The sequence below is a fragment of the Lynx canadensis genome, chromosome A3 (genome assembly GCF_007474595.2).
Source record: "Lynx canadensis isolate LIC74 chromosome A3, mLynCan4.pri.v2, whole genome shotgun sequence".
Taxonomy (NCBI): domain Eukaryota; kingdom Metazoa; phylum Chordata; class Mammalia; order Carnivora; family Felidae; genus Lynx; species Lynx canadensis.
In genome coordinates this window covers 113710869-113727411 of record NC_044305.1, presented here as the reverse complement: position 1 = coordinate 113727411, position 16543 = coordinate 113710869, and the positions used below count along the sequence as shown (strand labels likewise).

The 16543-nt window shown below is 35.2% G+C and overlaps 1 protein-coding gene across 1 annotated transcript in view; it reads left to right on the top strand.

The window, feature by feature from the left end:
* BIRC6 (baculoviral IAP repeat containing 6) overlaps positions 1 to 16543 on the top strand; it is a 226416-nt gene that overhangs the window by 87466 nt on the left and 122407 nt on the right. Inside the window, 20 exon segments of the mRNA XM_032592785.1 lie at positions 439 to 567; positions 569 to 589; positions 591 to 764; positions 1001 to 1028; positions 1031 to 1099; positions 3467 to 3675; positions 3862 to 4083; positions 4538 to 4598; positions 4601 to 4873; positions 5480 to 5522; positions 5524 to 5697; positions 6180 to 6313; positions 7259 to 7396; positions 8922 to 9049; positions 12431 to 12496; positions 12498 to 12563; positions 14732 to 14741; positions 14744 to 14946; positions 15555 to 15738; positions 16364 to 16519. Of these exon segments, the coding sequence (XP_032448676.1) occupies positions 439 to 567; positions 569 to 589; positions 591 to 764; positions 1001 to 1028; positions 1031 to 1099; positions 3467 to 3675; positions 3862 to 4083; positions 4538 to 4598; positions 4601 to 4873; positions 5480 to 5522; positions 5524 to 5697; positions 6180 to 6313; positions 7259 to 7396; positions 8922 to 9049; positions 12431 to 12496; positions 12498 to 12563; positions 14732 to 14741; positions 14744 to 14946; positions 15555 to 15738; positions 16364 to 16519 (2488 nt within the window).

Sequence of the window (16543 nt, the reverse complement as noted above, 5' to 3'; positions counted from 1 at the left end):
TTGCAGTCATGTGGATTAAATTTAGTAATATGACAGTTGCTTGGGAGTTTTTATTGTTCTCTAAATGCATCCATGTGGTTCCAGGTGACAAATTGTATCAGGTTAGGCAACCGAGAGTCCGCCTCCTCCTGTTAATATTTCGTTCTGAGTAGAACTGTGTTTCCTTATTTACATGCACTTGTTCTTCTTTTCTTCCACCTTTGCTTTGTGGAAGTCCAAGTTTCCGAAACACAAGGAAGTTTACATCAAATATTTAATGAAGTTCGTATAGTGAAGAAATGCTCAATTCATGTGGAGTCCATTTTTATTTAATTTCATTTTTATTTAACTAGTATCTAGTTAGTCATGTTTATCTTCATAAAATATTCCTGTGTAGTGTTCCCTACAGTTCAGGTAGGCAGGATCAGTCTACATTTGTTGCCTTTACTTCTTTTACAGAAAGCAAAGCTGGAAGCCAAGTTACATCAGACAACAGCTGCAGCGGCTGCCGCAGCATCAGCAGCATCAGCAGTAGGTCCTGTTCACAACTCTGTGCCTTCCAACCCGGTGGCAGCCCCCGGATTCTTCAATCCATCCATCTGATGTTATTCCCACCCACTCCAAAAACAACACCACTTTTTATGACTCCACCACTCACCCCAACCCAATGAAGCAGTTTCCGTTGTGATTATGCCGAACTTGCACAGCTTTTCCCAGGCTCAGTTATTGATCCCCCAACAGTCAATCTTGCTGCACATAACAAAAATTCCAACAAGTCCAGAATGGTAAATTCTTATATTTTAAATAGGTGTTCGCTTAGACATTTAAAAATATATGATGTATACGCTAGCTTGAGAAGGCAAAATTTTATTATGCCAACTTGATACATCAATTAGGTTGTTTTCTAAAATATTACAGAATATACATCAGGAGATGAGACTCGTTAATTTGATATACAGTTACTAGTTTGTATAGAGCAAGAGTAATATCAATATAGAGTTATACTTTTTTTCTCTTCTAGAATCCACTTGGTTCTGGTCTAGCTCTTGCAATTCTCATGCTTCACATTTTCTTCAACCTCCACCTCACCAGTCCATTATTATAGAACGAATGCATTCAGGTAATCTTTGACTTTCTTAAGATATTTGTTGCCTATTCTGCTAGCCCTTTGAATCTAATATTCTGTAGTTTGATTTTCCTTTGCAAGTAATCACATCTGTTCCCAGGTAAGTACATTTTACCAGGAGTAGGCACTACATAAGGCTCCAGCTGTGCATTCACCACGTTGGGTGGCAGAGTGCTACTGGGTAGGTTGACTAGTTCTGTCCAGACTGTGGATTTCACCTGCACATGGGTCTTGCCTGTTGAACTCTGATGGACATGACCATCTACCTCCATTGTAGCTGCTCGATTATCATTACACTGGAAGTTACGCTTAAATATTCTTAAGACCAGCATCCTGATGTTGGAATCATTTCTAGAAAATAGCAGATAGACATACTGCTGATTTTAGTAACTAAGTAAAATTAATAACACTTCATGGTCTCTTGATAATTCAAATTCTGCCTAAGTTTGTGACATACTTACATGCTAGCAACCCATGACTGGGATAGATACTTTCAACTAGAATATGTTACTAATAAACCACAGGTGATTTAACCTTATCATCCTACCAACTACTAGTTCTGGGCTTGTGCTGCAGCAGAATTCAGTAGAAACCACAGTGTGTTTATAGTAGAAAGTAGTATGTGTATAATGCATACTGTGGCACTTTCTATCATATGAATAGTTTGCTTTATTGCATTGCGATGTTTCTTCTTTGGAAGAGAGAGTTTTTAAAAAATGTAAAGTAAAATTCTTTTTTTTTGTTTTTAAATAATTTTCAAGTTTATTTCTTTGTTATTGAGAGAGAGAGCGAGAAGAGAACACATGCTGGGGTGGGGCAGAGAGAGAGGGAGATACAGAACCCAACGCAGGGGTCGAACTCAGCAGCTGTGAGATCATGACTTGAGCTAAAGTCCAACACTTAACTGGCTGAGCCACCAGGCGCCCCTAAGGTAAAATTCTTAATGGTGTTTTTGCTCAACTAATCCTTCATTGGTATCAACATTAGCATTTGTAACATTTAGAGTGTGATTTGTTGTGGAGTCTTATGGATTGTGAGCAGTTTTTTTACACTGCAGTTTGTTTTTTTTTTCTTTTTTTATCATTGGAATTGACTGTAAGACATAGAAGAATTATGTTCTTTGTTATTTAATAGTTTTTCTGTCTAGGGAAGTATTGGTAACTACCTTGTTTGCTTTTAAACTAGCTCCATTGAAAACTAGTTCTAGAAGTTCAGTTGATTCCTTCACTGTAACATGTAGCTGGTAAGGTTATTAGGTGCTCCTCACCCCAACCTGGTAAAGAAGAAAAAGAACTATATGATTAACAATGCTGTCTACTGTTTCACTAATTGGGCTTATTCTGAAATGTATATGAGCTGAGATATGCAAATCTGTTCTTCTTCCATTCCTCTGTGATCATTTTGCCTTTCATTAATGTGCACATCTCAACTGTGCTGCATGCGATTCTAGTGTTTACACGAAGAGGCATCCTGCCTGTTTAGTGTGGTCCTTGAGAATAAGCCATATGCTTTGCCTGGAACTGAGCTGAAGAGACAGTGATGTGCCACTACCTGGGCAAAAAACAGTGTTTGAGATAAGCTGTATTTGTCTTCTTTGGAGGACCTTCCTAAGGGATTTTTTATAGTGGCGGTGCTGTCTGCATGTGATTTCTGCATTGTACTTTTACTTTACATTGTAACCACAATGTAGGATCTAACCTCCATAAGAAGTTAAACAAGGCTTGAGAAAACTAAAGTAGTAACAATTTGGTATCATTAATGAGTCTAGGTGGGAAGTTTTAAAAAGTGACCAAATGAGTGAAAAAAAGAGCAGATAGATAACTTTTAAGAGTTCATCTATCTACTGTTTTGATGATACAGTTTTTCTACTCTGATGTTTCAAATTAAGCTTCGGGGCACGTATGTGGCTCAGTCGGTAAGGCATCCGACTTTGGCTGAGGTCATGATCTTGCGGTTTTTGGGTTCACCTCCTGCTTTGGGCTCTGTGCTGACAGCGCGTAGCCTGGAACCTGCTTCAGATTCTGTGTCTCCCTCTCTTTCTGCCCCCCCCCGCTTGCACTCTGTCTGTCTCTCTCAAAATAAAATAAACATTAAAAAATTTTAAATTAAGCTTATATGCACAGTTGATTGTCACAGTAACAAACTTACTCTTGTGTATTTTTACTTCAGTCTTACCTAGCATGGATTGAAGTTTCAGAAAATTTTCAAAGGCTACTTCCTCTTTCTACTTATTTGTTTGTAGTTTAATAAGTTGATTTCGGATTTTAAGATGAGTGTTCCCAACTGTTTTTGAATGTATCTTTTGGTTAATTGAAACAATGGTATTTTTTGTCACCTGTTGCTCTCTCTGATAGGAGCAAGGGAGATTTGTGACCTTGGATTTTGGCAGACCAATACTATTGCACAGATGTATTGATTCCACTTGTGGAGACTTGGCCTCCTTGTCAATTGACATTTGGACTTTAGGAGAAGAGGTGGATGGGAGGCGACTGGTAGTGGCAACTGACATAAGCACCCATTCACTAATTCTGCATGACTTGATACCACCTCCTGTGTGCAGATTCATGAAGGTAAAAGGCTTCAAGACAGTGAATTGATAGGCTTTCCATGTTTCTGACAGGTTATGAAAGATACTTAGACATATAGTTAAAAAGTATAACTATCTTTTTAAATCCATTGCTCAGAATTTTATTTTTTTGCAGATGGAGTGTATGTATACTTATGTTTTGATTTGTTTTGTTTTTATTTCATTTCAGATCACTGTCATTGGACGTTATGGAAGTACAAATGCCAGAGCCAAAATCCCATTAGGATTTTACTATGGTCATACGTATATCTTGCCTTGGGAGAGTGAACTGAAGTTAATGCATGATCCTTTAAGGGGAGAGGGTGAATCTGCAAACCAACCGGAAATTGACCAGCATTTAGCAATGATGGTTGCTCTACAGGAAGATATACAGTGCAGGTATTAGAAAATTGCAGTCTATTTTAATCTTATTGAAACCTTTATATTGTATGTATTGCATATATTTTCAAACAAATGTCTTTTCCTAGATGTATAAAAAGAACATATAGGACAGGGCACCTGGCTTAAGTCAGAAGAGCATGCAACTCTTGATCTTGGGTTGTGAGTTCAAACCCCACTTTGGGTACAGAGATCTACTAGAAAAAAAAAAAAAAAAAATGTGAACTTAAAAAAAACAAAAAAAGAACAAAAGGAAGTAGGAAACGAATGTTACAGTAATATTTGATAATTAAAATATTGTGATTAAATAACTGGCTTTATTTATTACTAATGAACTGATGAATTCTTTTTAATGGTTGTAGAGATTTTAATTTTCAGTGTACATTTATACATATATACCAGAGAGAACATTGCAGGAATTATTTTTGTACATTTTTTTTTTTTTTTTTTTTAACAGTATAACTTAGACTTGTCATCGACTGGAAACCTCTTTTGCAAGTATCGATCTTCCTCCTCTCAACAGTGCTAACATGCACAGTACTTTCTGCGAAAACCAGACAAGGCAGTTGAGGAAGACAGTAGAGTTTTTTCTGCCTATCAAGATTGTATTCAGCTACAGCTTCAGCTGAATTTGGCTCATAATGCAGTGCAGAGGCTCAAAGTAGCTCTAGGTACAAGTCGGAAAGTGTTAAGTGAAACATCAGATCCAAAAGATTTGATTCAGACGTCTTCCACAGAGCAGTTACGTACCATCATCAGATATTTATTGGACACTTTGCTCAGTCTTCTTCACTCTTCCAATGGTTTGTATTTGGCTTAGGTTCTTTAAATGTTAGAAATGTGTTTGATGTGATTTTGTTGCATGTTTTGTTGTGTGTTAATATTTCCTGAGTGTGGCTCATTTTGATGTCCTTTCTAAAGTGACTATGAAATGTGTTTAGATTAACTCGTTTTTTTCCTCCATATTTTTACTTGTTTTTGTTTTAAACGGATTTTCGATAATTTTCTTGAGGTTTTGCTGTTGATGTGGCACATCATTTTTATTGGCAAAACATTAAATATTGTTATTGTGAAAACTGTTACTAAATTGCTACCCTAATACTGTCATTTTCTAATAACAGGAGCTATTTTTGATCATTACACGTGCACTCAAAAACACACGTACTCAGCTAACTGATACAACCAACTCCACACATAAATACAGTTGATTGAACTGCTAGATTTTCTCCTCCCCAAGTGTTTAACAATTAAATTCTTCATATGAAGAATAAAGAAATGAATAGCAAAATAAATAAAATACAATTGTGTACTGAATCCTGGTAAAGAAGAAGGTGTATTTAGGTATGCTGATACTGATACTACAGCATACACTTAAATAGGAAATTTTATTGTTTTCTGTTTTGTAATAGGACACTCTGTTCCTGCAGTTTTGCAGAGCACATTTCATGCCCAGGTGTGAAGAGCTTTTTAAACACTTGTGCATCAGTGGAACACCAAAGATACGATTGCATACTGGTCTTCTACTTGTTCAGCTCTGTGGTGGTGAAAGATGGTGGGGTCAGTTTCTTTCTAATGTTCTTCAGGAACTGTACAATTCAGAGCAGCTTCTCATCTTCCCACAAGATAGGTAGGTCAGAAGATACTGGAGTTGTTCGTTATTAGTAATTTCTAATTCTCACAGTCATTGCTCAGGTTTTGAAATCCTACATATGTGGATCCTGAATGGGGAAATGAAACATTTCTTTCCAGGGTTTGGGGAATGCCTAGCAAAACGCATATTGAAAATTACACATGATATAACCAGACTACCTTCTGTAGTTTTGTAATTGAATCTGTGGAGTTTATAGGTCTCTGTTTACAAGTATTTCCTAACAGATTATGTTACTTCATGTGTTAAACGCATTTTCTGGGGACTTTGATAAAGTTCTCTTCTTGATTTCTTATTTAGTTAAAAAATACAACCTGTAGTTTGAAAAGAGCCAATTTTAACATCATAGCTCGAGATATAAATCATGCTGAGAACTACATATCCTATTGTTTGTTAAATTTCAATGTAAATTATTTTTTTAATGAGCAAATTGATTCATACTTAGTATATCTTTTTTTTAGGGTATTCATGTTGCTCTCCTGCATTGGTCAAAGATCACTTAGCAATAGTGGAGTATTAGAAAGCTTACTTAATCTGTTGGATAATTTATTGTCACCTCTTCAGCCGCAGTTACCCATGCATAGGAGGACAGAAGGTATTATTTCAAGTGGTCATCTTTTGTAAAATAAGATTCCTGTTACTACTGCTTTCATAAAATGGCTACTGTGAAGTACCTATTTTAATATTCGTCATGGCACATTTTGTTAATATTTCTATGATGTAGACTTTTTAGAATGTACACTTTCATGTGATTGACTGCCATGTGGTTATTGCTTTAAAAATCTATTACCTTTTCATTATTTGAATTCTGAATTTGGGAACTATTATGTTTTTCCTATTTACTGTCATAACTAAGATCAAACTCTAATTTTAATGTTCATTTTTGAGAGAGAAAGGTAAAGAGAGAGAGAGAGAAAGCACCTGAGCAGGACCGAGGGGCAGAGAGAGAAGGAGACACAGGCTCCAGACCCTGAGCTGTCAGCACAGAGCCCAACGCAGGGCTCGAACCCTTGAATCGTGAGATCATGATCTGAGCTGAAGTTGGATGCTTAACTGACTGAGCCACCATGCACCCTTCAAACTCTCTTATTTAAGTCTCTCTTAATTTAAGGCACAGTTGCTGTTCTGGTCATCGTATTTCATTTGAGCAACAAAATTGTTATTGGAACAAAAACTTGAGAATGTAGTTCAAAAAACTTTATGAAGGCAAAATTGAGAGATTTTTTTAATTTAGTTATCTGTAAGTCTTAGACTAGGACCTTACACCTTATTTCCTAATTTATAAATTATTATCTGTTGGATTCAACCTGTAAGAATCTATTCTCATACCATAAAGCATTTGTCTTCCATTACATTCAGTATGTTCCTCAATTTGGCCATAAGTTCCAATTTTGAGGCTTATTATAAGTAAATGTTAATGTTAGCAATGATACAGTATATTTTAAATTTATAAAATGTCTTATTGCATAATTGTCCTCTCAGACTTCATTAGAACTCTTAGAGTCACCTGATTGTTTTTTCCCCTGTCATCTCTTCTTAGGAGTACTGGATATTCCCATGATCAGTTGGGTTGTTATGCTGGTGTCCAGGTTGTTGGATTATGTGGCAACTGTTGAAGATGAAGCAGCAGCTGCAAAGAAACCTTTGAATGGTAAAGACAGGGAAAGGTTTCTGACAGGTATCAGAAGTTTATAATAATCTGTTGGTGGGGATTTTGAGTGAGTACACAGTTGTTCCAGAACTGGCTATTGGCCTGGAGATTACAGCTGTATGTAATTTACTAAAGTAAGAATTAAATATACCAGGAATCTGTTTTAAGGGTAGAATTTACTTTTGAAGGGCTTTCTGGACAAACCCCTTATCTGAGCATGACTTTTAATGTCTAAATACAACTGTGTCTTTCATGAGGTATTTCCAGGCTCATTTAAACACTTTCTAATACCATACATATCAGTGAATTTATGAATAGGAAATCTTTGTTATTTTAGTATAGTGTGTCATTCTATTTACCATTATGGTGTATAGTTCTAATTGACTATAAGGAGCTTTTATGCTTAGATATGGAAATTACCAGATTTATTTATTTTTTGTTTTTGTTTTTTATTTTTTGAGTTTCAGTCTTTCTCCATAAACTTTTGGGGCATAGAAAAATTTAAAAGTTAAAGGAAATCAAGCTGTAAGACAAATTATTTTCTTCCTTTCTTCCAACCTAATGACACTTTTCCTAAAGGTTTTGGAATAGCTGCATCTTATATCTAAGTGCCATAAAATTTGAATTTTATACATTGTCAGGACCATAGTATTAAAAAAGATCCCTCAGAGTGTTTTCTAGATAAATCAATTGATTATCATTTGATAAGTCAAATGGGGCCCATTACTTTTGGTAAAAGGGTGGGGTATTTTATTCATGTAGAGAAAATATGTTTTAAATATTTAGAGTCTTTGGCTCAATTTACTGATTTATGGGATATAGAGGTATCTACAATTATATACAACTGTCATATAAAGTTGGAATATTACAGTATTGAAGGTCTTAGTTTTTATTTGTATCATTCAGATAATATGGAAATGCATTGGTGGAAGACATTTTTTGTAGGTTTTGAAGAATTTGAATTGACTAATGGATATTAGAGAATAGGGAAGATATCTTTAGGTTAAGCAAGCATGAACAAGTAATTGGAGATTACTTCAGGGGTGGTTCAGGGGTGGTATTGAGCCTGAATTGAAAAGAAGAATGATACTTAAAGTAATAGTCTGGACACGTTTTAAAAAATGAGAGTAAGTCGAGCTACACAGCATAATTTTTGAACCGTTTAACCTTATTTTTACATTTGTAAAGTCAGATTATTGAACGCCCTCTTTTGGGTCCTTGCATTAATGTATGGATTTGACATAGGCACTAGTGAGCATTTGTTGTTTGAATTGAGTTACATCAGTGCTGTGTTGTACAAAGATTAATCTTAAGCAACTATGGAGAAAGATGACTGTTTTCTTAAAGGGAAGATTGGAGACAGAGAAAACTCTGATCTTAAAGTCATTTAGGATCTGGATTAGCCTTTCTAGGGTTATATCTTACTACCAGTTTCCTTAAAACTGCTTTGTTGTGATTGACATGTTTATAAATTTGTGTTTTCTAGGTGTGGAAAATACTTTAAAACCACATTTAACAGAATTATTAATAAAATGTTTTCTTGCTCTTATAGGTAACCAGTGGAGTTTTATTAACAATAATCTGCACACTCAGAGCATAAATAGGTCTTCCAAAGGCAGCAGTAGCCTTGATAGATTATATTCCAGAAAAATCAGAAAGCAGCTAGTTCATCATAAACAGGTAATTTTCAATATACTTTTAAAATTTTAATGTTTGAGAACATTGCTTTTGACATTGCATGAGATAGACTTACTGTCAGATCTCAGGTATGATATTTAATGAGGTACTTAGGGAAATTATTTAACAGTTGTGAGATAGAGCTTCCTTATTCGTAAGATGGCAACAGTTTGTAGTTTATAGATTTTTGGTGAGGTCCTTTAAAGTGTCTATCTCTTTACATCTCTGTTTCTGCCATTCTAAGTGAGAGGCTGTCATTTTCTTTTGTCTAGTTAAAAGGTCTCTTACCCTTTTTGTTCTCAGTCATACGTTATCATATCATTTCCTTCTCCAATTCTCAGTAGCTTTCAGTTGACCTGTGTATGCAGTTCAAAGTCCTTGATGGTGTCTATCATCTGCTTCCTCTTTGTGCCTGTCAGGTTTGAATTTTAGTCTAGCCCTACTGAATTTGAGTTCATGAACCACCAGTTTTCTCATCCAGGATTTTAGTATGCGGTGAGTTTCCTCCCTTACCACGTAGGATAACCTAACTTACTAGGCATTAGTTCAGGCATTCTTTTATTTTTTTCTTAAGTTTATTTATTTGTTTTGAGGGGGAGAACGAGCGAGCATGAGCAGGGAGGGACAGAGAGAGAGGATCCCAAGCAGGCTCCATGCTGTCAACGGAGGGCACATGTGGGGCTCGAACTCAGGAACCGAGACCGGACCTGAGCCAAAATCAGGAAATGAAGAGTCGGGTGCTTAACCAACCGAGCTTCCCAGGTGCCCTCAGGCATTAGTTTATATTCACTTCCTCAAAGAGGTCTTCTCTGGTTTCTAAATTAGGATAGTACCCCATACAATGTGTTTCCCCTGTGTCTCGTATTTTTCCTTTCATTATATTCATCATAAATTTTGGTAGTGTCTTTTGTTTTGTTAATATGAGATTTGTGTGTTTCGCTGTGAGTGAATGATTTCTTGAAGTCTTGTTAGGAGTCATGCAGAGTGCTCTTTTTTACCTCCTTTTTTTTCCCCTCAAATGGTATTTTTGAGATTCATCCATTATTGATATATCATTGATTCTTTTTATTCTTGAGTACTCTTCCATGAGTGTTCCAGATCTGTTTACTATTTCCTATTGATGACCCTTTAGTGTTTTTTTTTTTGAATACAAAATGCTGTATGTTTCTCTGATTAACATGCAAATGTTTGCATGTACACACATTCAGTCTTTCTTTCACAGAAAGAAGTCATGTATTAGAATGTGGTTTTTGTTATAGGACATTCTGTGCCTATACTGGATTTTTCTTACGTGGTTCCATGATCTCTCTTGAAATTGCACATAAAATTTGGTCCCTGTTGCATTGTACTGTGTAGAAGTGAATTTATAGCCGACATCAATTTCTTGTGAGCCATTGCTTTATTATTATCAGTTTTTTAAAGGGGTCTTTCTCTTTTCTCTTACAGTATATGCCAGGTTATATACTATATCCTTGATACCTAGAATGAGCCTAGTGTCTTACCAATAATTATTTGCATAATTGATTTAAACTGTAATGAGAGTTATATGAAAATCCTTAGGATCTGGCAAGTTTGTGAAAGCTTTGGGCTTTTTTAAAAAAAAAAAAAGGACGTAGCACTAAATTTTAGGTTTCACTTGTTTTTTTTGACTAAGCTGTTGATCTTTTGCAAGAAAAATGATGTGAAGCTTTTCTCTCAGCTTTTTTTTTATTCTTAACTAATTGTGTGGTAATAATTTGCATCCTTTTGAATTCAGCTAAATTTTATTGAACACTTAATGTTTATGTTGCTGTGTTTAATTTAGAATATGAAGATGGAAAGCAAAGCTAGAATATAACCCAGTGGGTTTTCCTTAGTAAAATATTACTATTTTATTCTTTACTGTGAAGGACATTATTGGGACAGTTGGTAAAACTTAGAATGGGGTGTGAGGCATAGTTGGTAGTAGTGTATTAGTATTATTCTCTGATTTTGATGGTTTTATTATGGTTTGCAGAAAGATTTTGTTTCTAGGAAGTACATACAAAAGTATTCAGAGGTGATTGGCCATCAGGTTGCCAACTTATTCTCAAATAGTTGAGAAAAAAATGTCTTTTTTGCAATAATTAAAATTGCTGATTAAGATTGTGATTGTTTTGAAACACATTAAAATTATGTATTTTTTATTGTAATTGTTGTATTTATTGTAGAGGTTTTAGAATAGTTTTCTGAAAATACTGATTTATGGTAGTTCTCACCACACATATGTGATCATCTAATACATGTGCATACTGGTTTTAATTTATGATATGTTTTTCTTCATATATGGAGATTATAGCTAAGTGAATATTTCTTTATAGTGTATTAATTTTTCACCCTGATAACAAAAATCTATCAAAAGTAGAAATTTTGGAGATGTTCTTGAAGAAGTAGGTTTAAGTTTTAACAAAATATTCATTTATAATCATGACTATTACCTTCTAGTGACTTTGTATTTAGAATGATATTCTGCATATATGGCTATATGGGGATGTGGTGAAGTCATTCAGTGGATTTTAAGGCCTTCCTGTGCAGAATTTTTTTCTTCTTTGTTTTGGTCTGTTTGTTCATTGGTACTGACTGGTGGTTGCAAGGGGTTGGAATTTGGGCAGATGGGATAGGAGGGATGTGGGGTGGGCAACATAAAAGAACAACATGAGGGAACCTGGTGGTGATGGAACTGTAGTGGTGGTTCATGTGTCTATACATATGTAGAATTCTATACAAATAAGATAGACAAACACAGACATACACTTTTAAAAGAGTAGAAGTGAAAGTAGAGAAATCTTAATAAATTGGTGTATTTTAACAATGTCCACGCTCTGATGTGGTATTATAGTATAGTTTTACAAAATGTTATCACTGGAGGAAAATGGGTAAAGTCTTCAAAAGGTCCCTGTTATTTCTCACAACTACGTATCTACAGTTATCTCAATAAAATTTTCAATTAATAAAAAATATAGATATTCCAAAATTACACTACTTTTGAGGGAGATGGCCATAGAACAAAGCTGAGAATATTATACAATAAAAATATTTCCCCGCGTATTTAAAAATACTTTTTGCCCTCCAAAAAAATACCTATCAGTCAATCTCATTAGGGGCTTACATAAGAAAGTCTTCCATTTATTTTCCTTTTCCCAGGGGTAAGGAATTGGTTAAGTCTAGTTAGAACATGGACATAACAGTCAGGATTTGGAAATGACTTATCAGCAATGCAGTTAAAACTAGAACTTGAAGGGAGTTTTTTATTCATTATTTGAATGTATTAAATCTTTGAGGTATATATTAATTTACTTTGTTGTTTTTAACACTGTTAGCTTAATATAGATTAAAAAGATTAACCTTTTTTTTCCTTTCTTTAAGCAACTTAACCTATTAAAAGCTAAACAGAAAGCTTTGGTGGAACAGATGGAAAAAGAAAAAATACAAAAGTAACAAAGGATCATCATATAAACTTCTGGTAGAGCAAGCAAAACTAAAGCAGGCTACTTCAAAGGTATGATCTATGCTTTTTAATGTAATTATTTTGGAAAAGTCACTTTTTCTTTTAATATTTTTAATTGAGTAAAGGATCTTTAATAATAATTAAGAAACTTAAATATATATTATTCAGTTTATCAACAGAAAGGTCTATTATACCCCCCCCCCCCCTTTTTGAGGGAAGGTAGCTTTTAACTCAAGGAAATATATGATAAGTGTGGATTTACAGTATGTTTCCAGTGTGCTTACATTTATTTATTTATTTATTTATTTATTTATTTATTTATTTAATTTATTTAATGTCTTTATTTTGAGAGACAGAGAGTGCGAGTATGGGAAGGGGGCAGAGGGAGAGAGGGAGACACAGAATCTGAAGGAGGCTCCAGACTCTGAGCTGTCAGCACAGAGCCTGACTCAGGGATCAAACCCACAAACCATGAGATCATGATCTGAGCTAAAGTCCTACGTTTAACCTGCTGAGCCATCCAGGCGCCCCCTGGTGTGCTTACTTTAAAGTGGATTGTGTGCCAGTAAATTGAAGATAAAGATTCAAGGAAGTGTATAGTTTAGTTAATGTGTTCTTTCTTTTATTTTTTATTTTTATTTTTTTTTAAGATGTATTTATTTTTGAGAAGAGAGAGATATAGAGCATGAGCCGGGGAGGAGAGAGAAAGAGGGAGATACAGAATCTGAAATAGGCTCCAGGCTCTGAACTGTCAGCACAGAGCCCAACGTGGGGCTTGAACTCACGGACCATGAGATCATGACCTGAGCCGAAGTTAGACACCCAACCAACCGACTGAGCCACCCAGGCGCCCCTTAATGTGTTTTTTCTAAGTGAAAATCAATCCTGTGATTTGTAAATAAAAATTTTAAATATAACTTAATATTTTTTTTTATTAAAACTTTATTTTTGAGAGAGAAAGAGGCAAGGCGACTATGGTGGAGAGGCAGAGAGAGAGGGAGACATGGAATCCAAAGCAGGCTCCAGGCTCTGAGCTGTCAGCACAGAGCCTGAGGTAGGGCTTGACCCCGTGCACTGCAAGTTCATGACCTGAGCGAAATCAGACAGTTAACTGACTGAGCTACCCAGGTGCCCCAGTTAATATTTATTTTTTAATTTGGGGGCGGATAACACATATAGCAGCCAATTTTGTTTATTGTGTTTCTTTAAATATGAAGTTATCATTATTCCATCAGATTTTGAAATAACTTGAGTTAATACTGTATAGTTGAAGTTATGTTAATAGGTTTATCATCCACCTTTTCTGAATTATGTTTTGGGTGTTTTTGTAATTTTTATTCAAGATGTTGGATTTGACTCAATGTAGCCTTAATGTAGAATTTCACTTTTTGGAAATGAAAATGAAAGTCTTCCATTTATTTCCCTTTTCCCGTGGGTGAGGAATTAAGTCTAGTTATAACATGGAGATAACAGTCACGATTTGGAAAGGATTTATCAGCAACATAGTTAAAACTAGATTTGGGGCACCTGGGTGGCTCAGTCGGTAAGCGTCCGACTTCAGCTCAGGTCATGATCTCAGGTTCATGAGTTCGAGCCCCGCATCGGGCTCTGTGCTGACAGCTCAGAGCCCGGAGCCTAAGACAATTAAAAAAAATTTTTTTTAATTAAAAGAAAAAAACAACTAGATTTTGCAGGGAGTTATTTATTCCATTGGTTGGATGTATGAAATCAGAAAATAATAATTATTTTTGAAGCTTACAGCTTATCTAAAATTTTGTTCTTTAAAAGTTGTAAGTTTTCTGAAGTGGCTATTTTCATCTATAAATAATTATAAAAATTAAAATAAATAATTTTTTAAATTAAAATTTTTTAAATAAAAATTAAAAAAATTTTTTAAAAAAATTTAAATTTTTAAAATAAAAAATAAAATAAAAATAATAGTGAAAGAATGTTTACTCGGTAAACAATGATTTAGGGGCACGTGGGTGGCTCAGTTGGTTAAGCCTCCGACTTCGGCTCAGGTCATAATCTCGTGATCCATGAGTTCTAGCCCTGCGTGGGACTCTGTGCTGACAGCTCAGAGCCTAGAGCGTGTTTCAGATTCTGCGTCTCCCCCTTTCTCTGCCCCTCCCCCGCTCATTTGCACATGTGCACATGTTCTCAAATATAAATAAACATTAATAAACACTGATTTAAATTTTGTAAATTTCTCTATGCAGCACTTCAAGGATTTATTCGGTTACGTCGGACAGCAGAATGGTCCCGTTCTAATTTAGATACAGAAGTTACAACAACAAAAGAAAGTCCAGAGATAGAACCACTTCCATTTACCCTGGCCCATGAACGTTGTATTTCAGTAGTGCAGAAACTTACTCTGTTTCTTCTCTCCATGGATTTTACATGTCATGCGGATCTTTTACTTTTTGTTTGTAAGGTAAGTAAACTGATAGGCGTAATTTATAATTACAGACTTAGAGGGTAAGAAAAAGAAAGACTGCAGTCTTTGATTGATTTTGATTAAGAGAAATAATAGTGCTTTTATTGGTTTGCTTTATGTAATTCAGGTTTTTATAATTGTGCCTTGAAAGATTGAAAAAGTAGATTTCTTAGTAGATGTGATTTCTATTTTTAACCTAGTTAAAACTCTAATGTCGATCTGAAATGCCTATAAGGTAGGTATGTCTATCCTCAACCTACCTTTTTCTATTAATTAAAACAGTAAGTACACAAATAAGTGTCAAATTATCGTAATGAGGGGTTTTCATGCCCTGAAGGTTTTCTTGTAGCATATTCATTGTTTATAAAAATTATTTTTAGCCATTCCACCAGGATTTTTAATGAGATTTTAATATTTGATCCATGAAAATACAGTTCTTTGCATTTTATCTCAAGCAATTATTTTGACAATGAAAGCATATGTCATTAATGACAACTATTATTCCAGCTGTTTGTTTTTGGAAAAAACACATGTAATTGATGTTTAAATGTATGGCTTTATAAAATGTTGGCTTTATAAATGTATGGCTTTATAAAATATTGCAGGTTCTGGCACGCATTGCAAATGCCACGAGGCCAACTATACATCTGTGTGAGATTGTGAATGAACCCCAGCTGGAAAGACTGCTATTACTTTTGGTTGGAACTGACTTCAATAGAGGAGATATATCTTGGGGTGGTGCTTGGGCTCAGTATTCCTTAACTTGTATGCTACAGGATATATTAGCAGGTTTGTCTGGATTTATTTTTCATAAGGTATGTCCAAATTAGCTGGTCATGGCTTGAATAAGTAACATTTAAAAGAAACTGTAACCCAAAGTGTGAAAGTCTATTTAATGTATCAGTAGCAACCATTTGGAATGACTTTTGTATTTAATTATTTTGGCAGTTGTGATAAATGTCAAGTCTTTATGGAGGAGTTATGTTGTTAACAGGAACATTAGAGATAGTCTGTTTCATTATTATTATCAGCAATGGGCTGCTGTTCTTTATGTGACCTTGAGGACTCTGTGTGCCTCATTCCTTTCATCCATAAAATAAGGATAATAACAGTACCTTCCTTATAAAGTTGTTTTGATGAATAAGTGAGTTAATATAGGTAAAGGGACTATCATAACTCCTGGTCATATTATACAGTTTGTGTTTTCTACTCGTTACTTGTCCTTAACACTTGAGGTTAGAGTGGTGGGTCCTAGCATTTGCACAGGTAGGTGGAGAATCTTTTGCCTCAGTCTTTCATAGGTGGTCGAGCATACACGCTGTCATTCTCTAAACTGGAGGAAAATATGCTTTCATATGATTTGGATATTGGCTAACAATTATTAAAGCGGTTATGGCTCTTTTCTTTCATACAGGAGAGCTGCTGGCTCCGGTAGCGGCAGAAGCCATGGAGGAAGGAGCAGTGAGTGATGACGTAGCTGCAGCAGCTGGTGACTCTGATGACTCCCTGCAGCAGTCTTCAGTTCAGCTGCTGGAGACTATAGATGAGCCTTTGACACACGATATAACGGGTACCTACCTGCACCTTCTTTAAG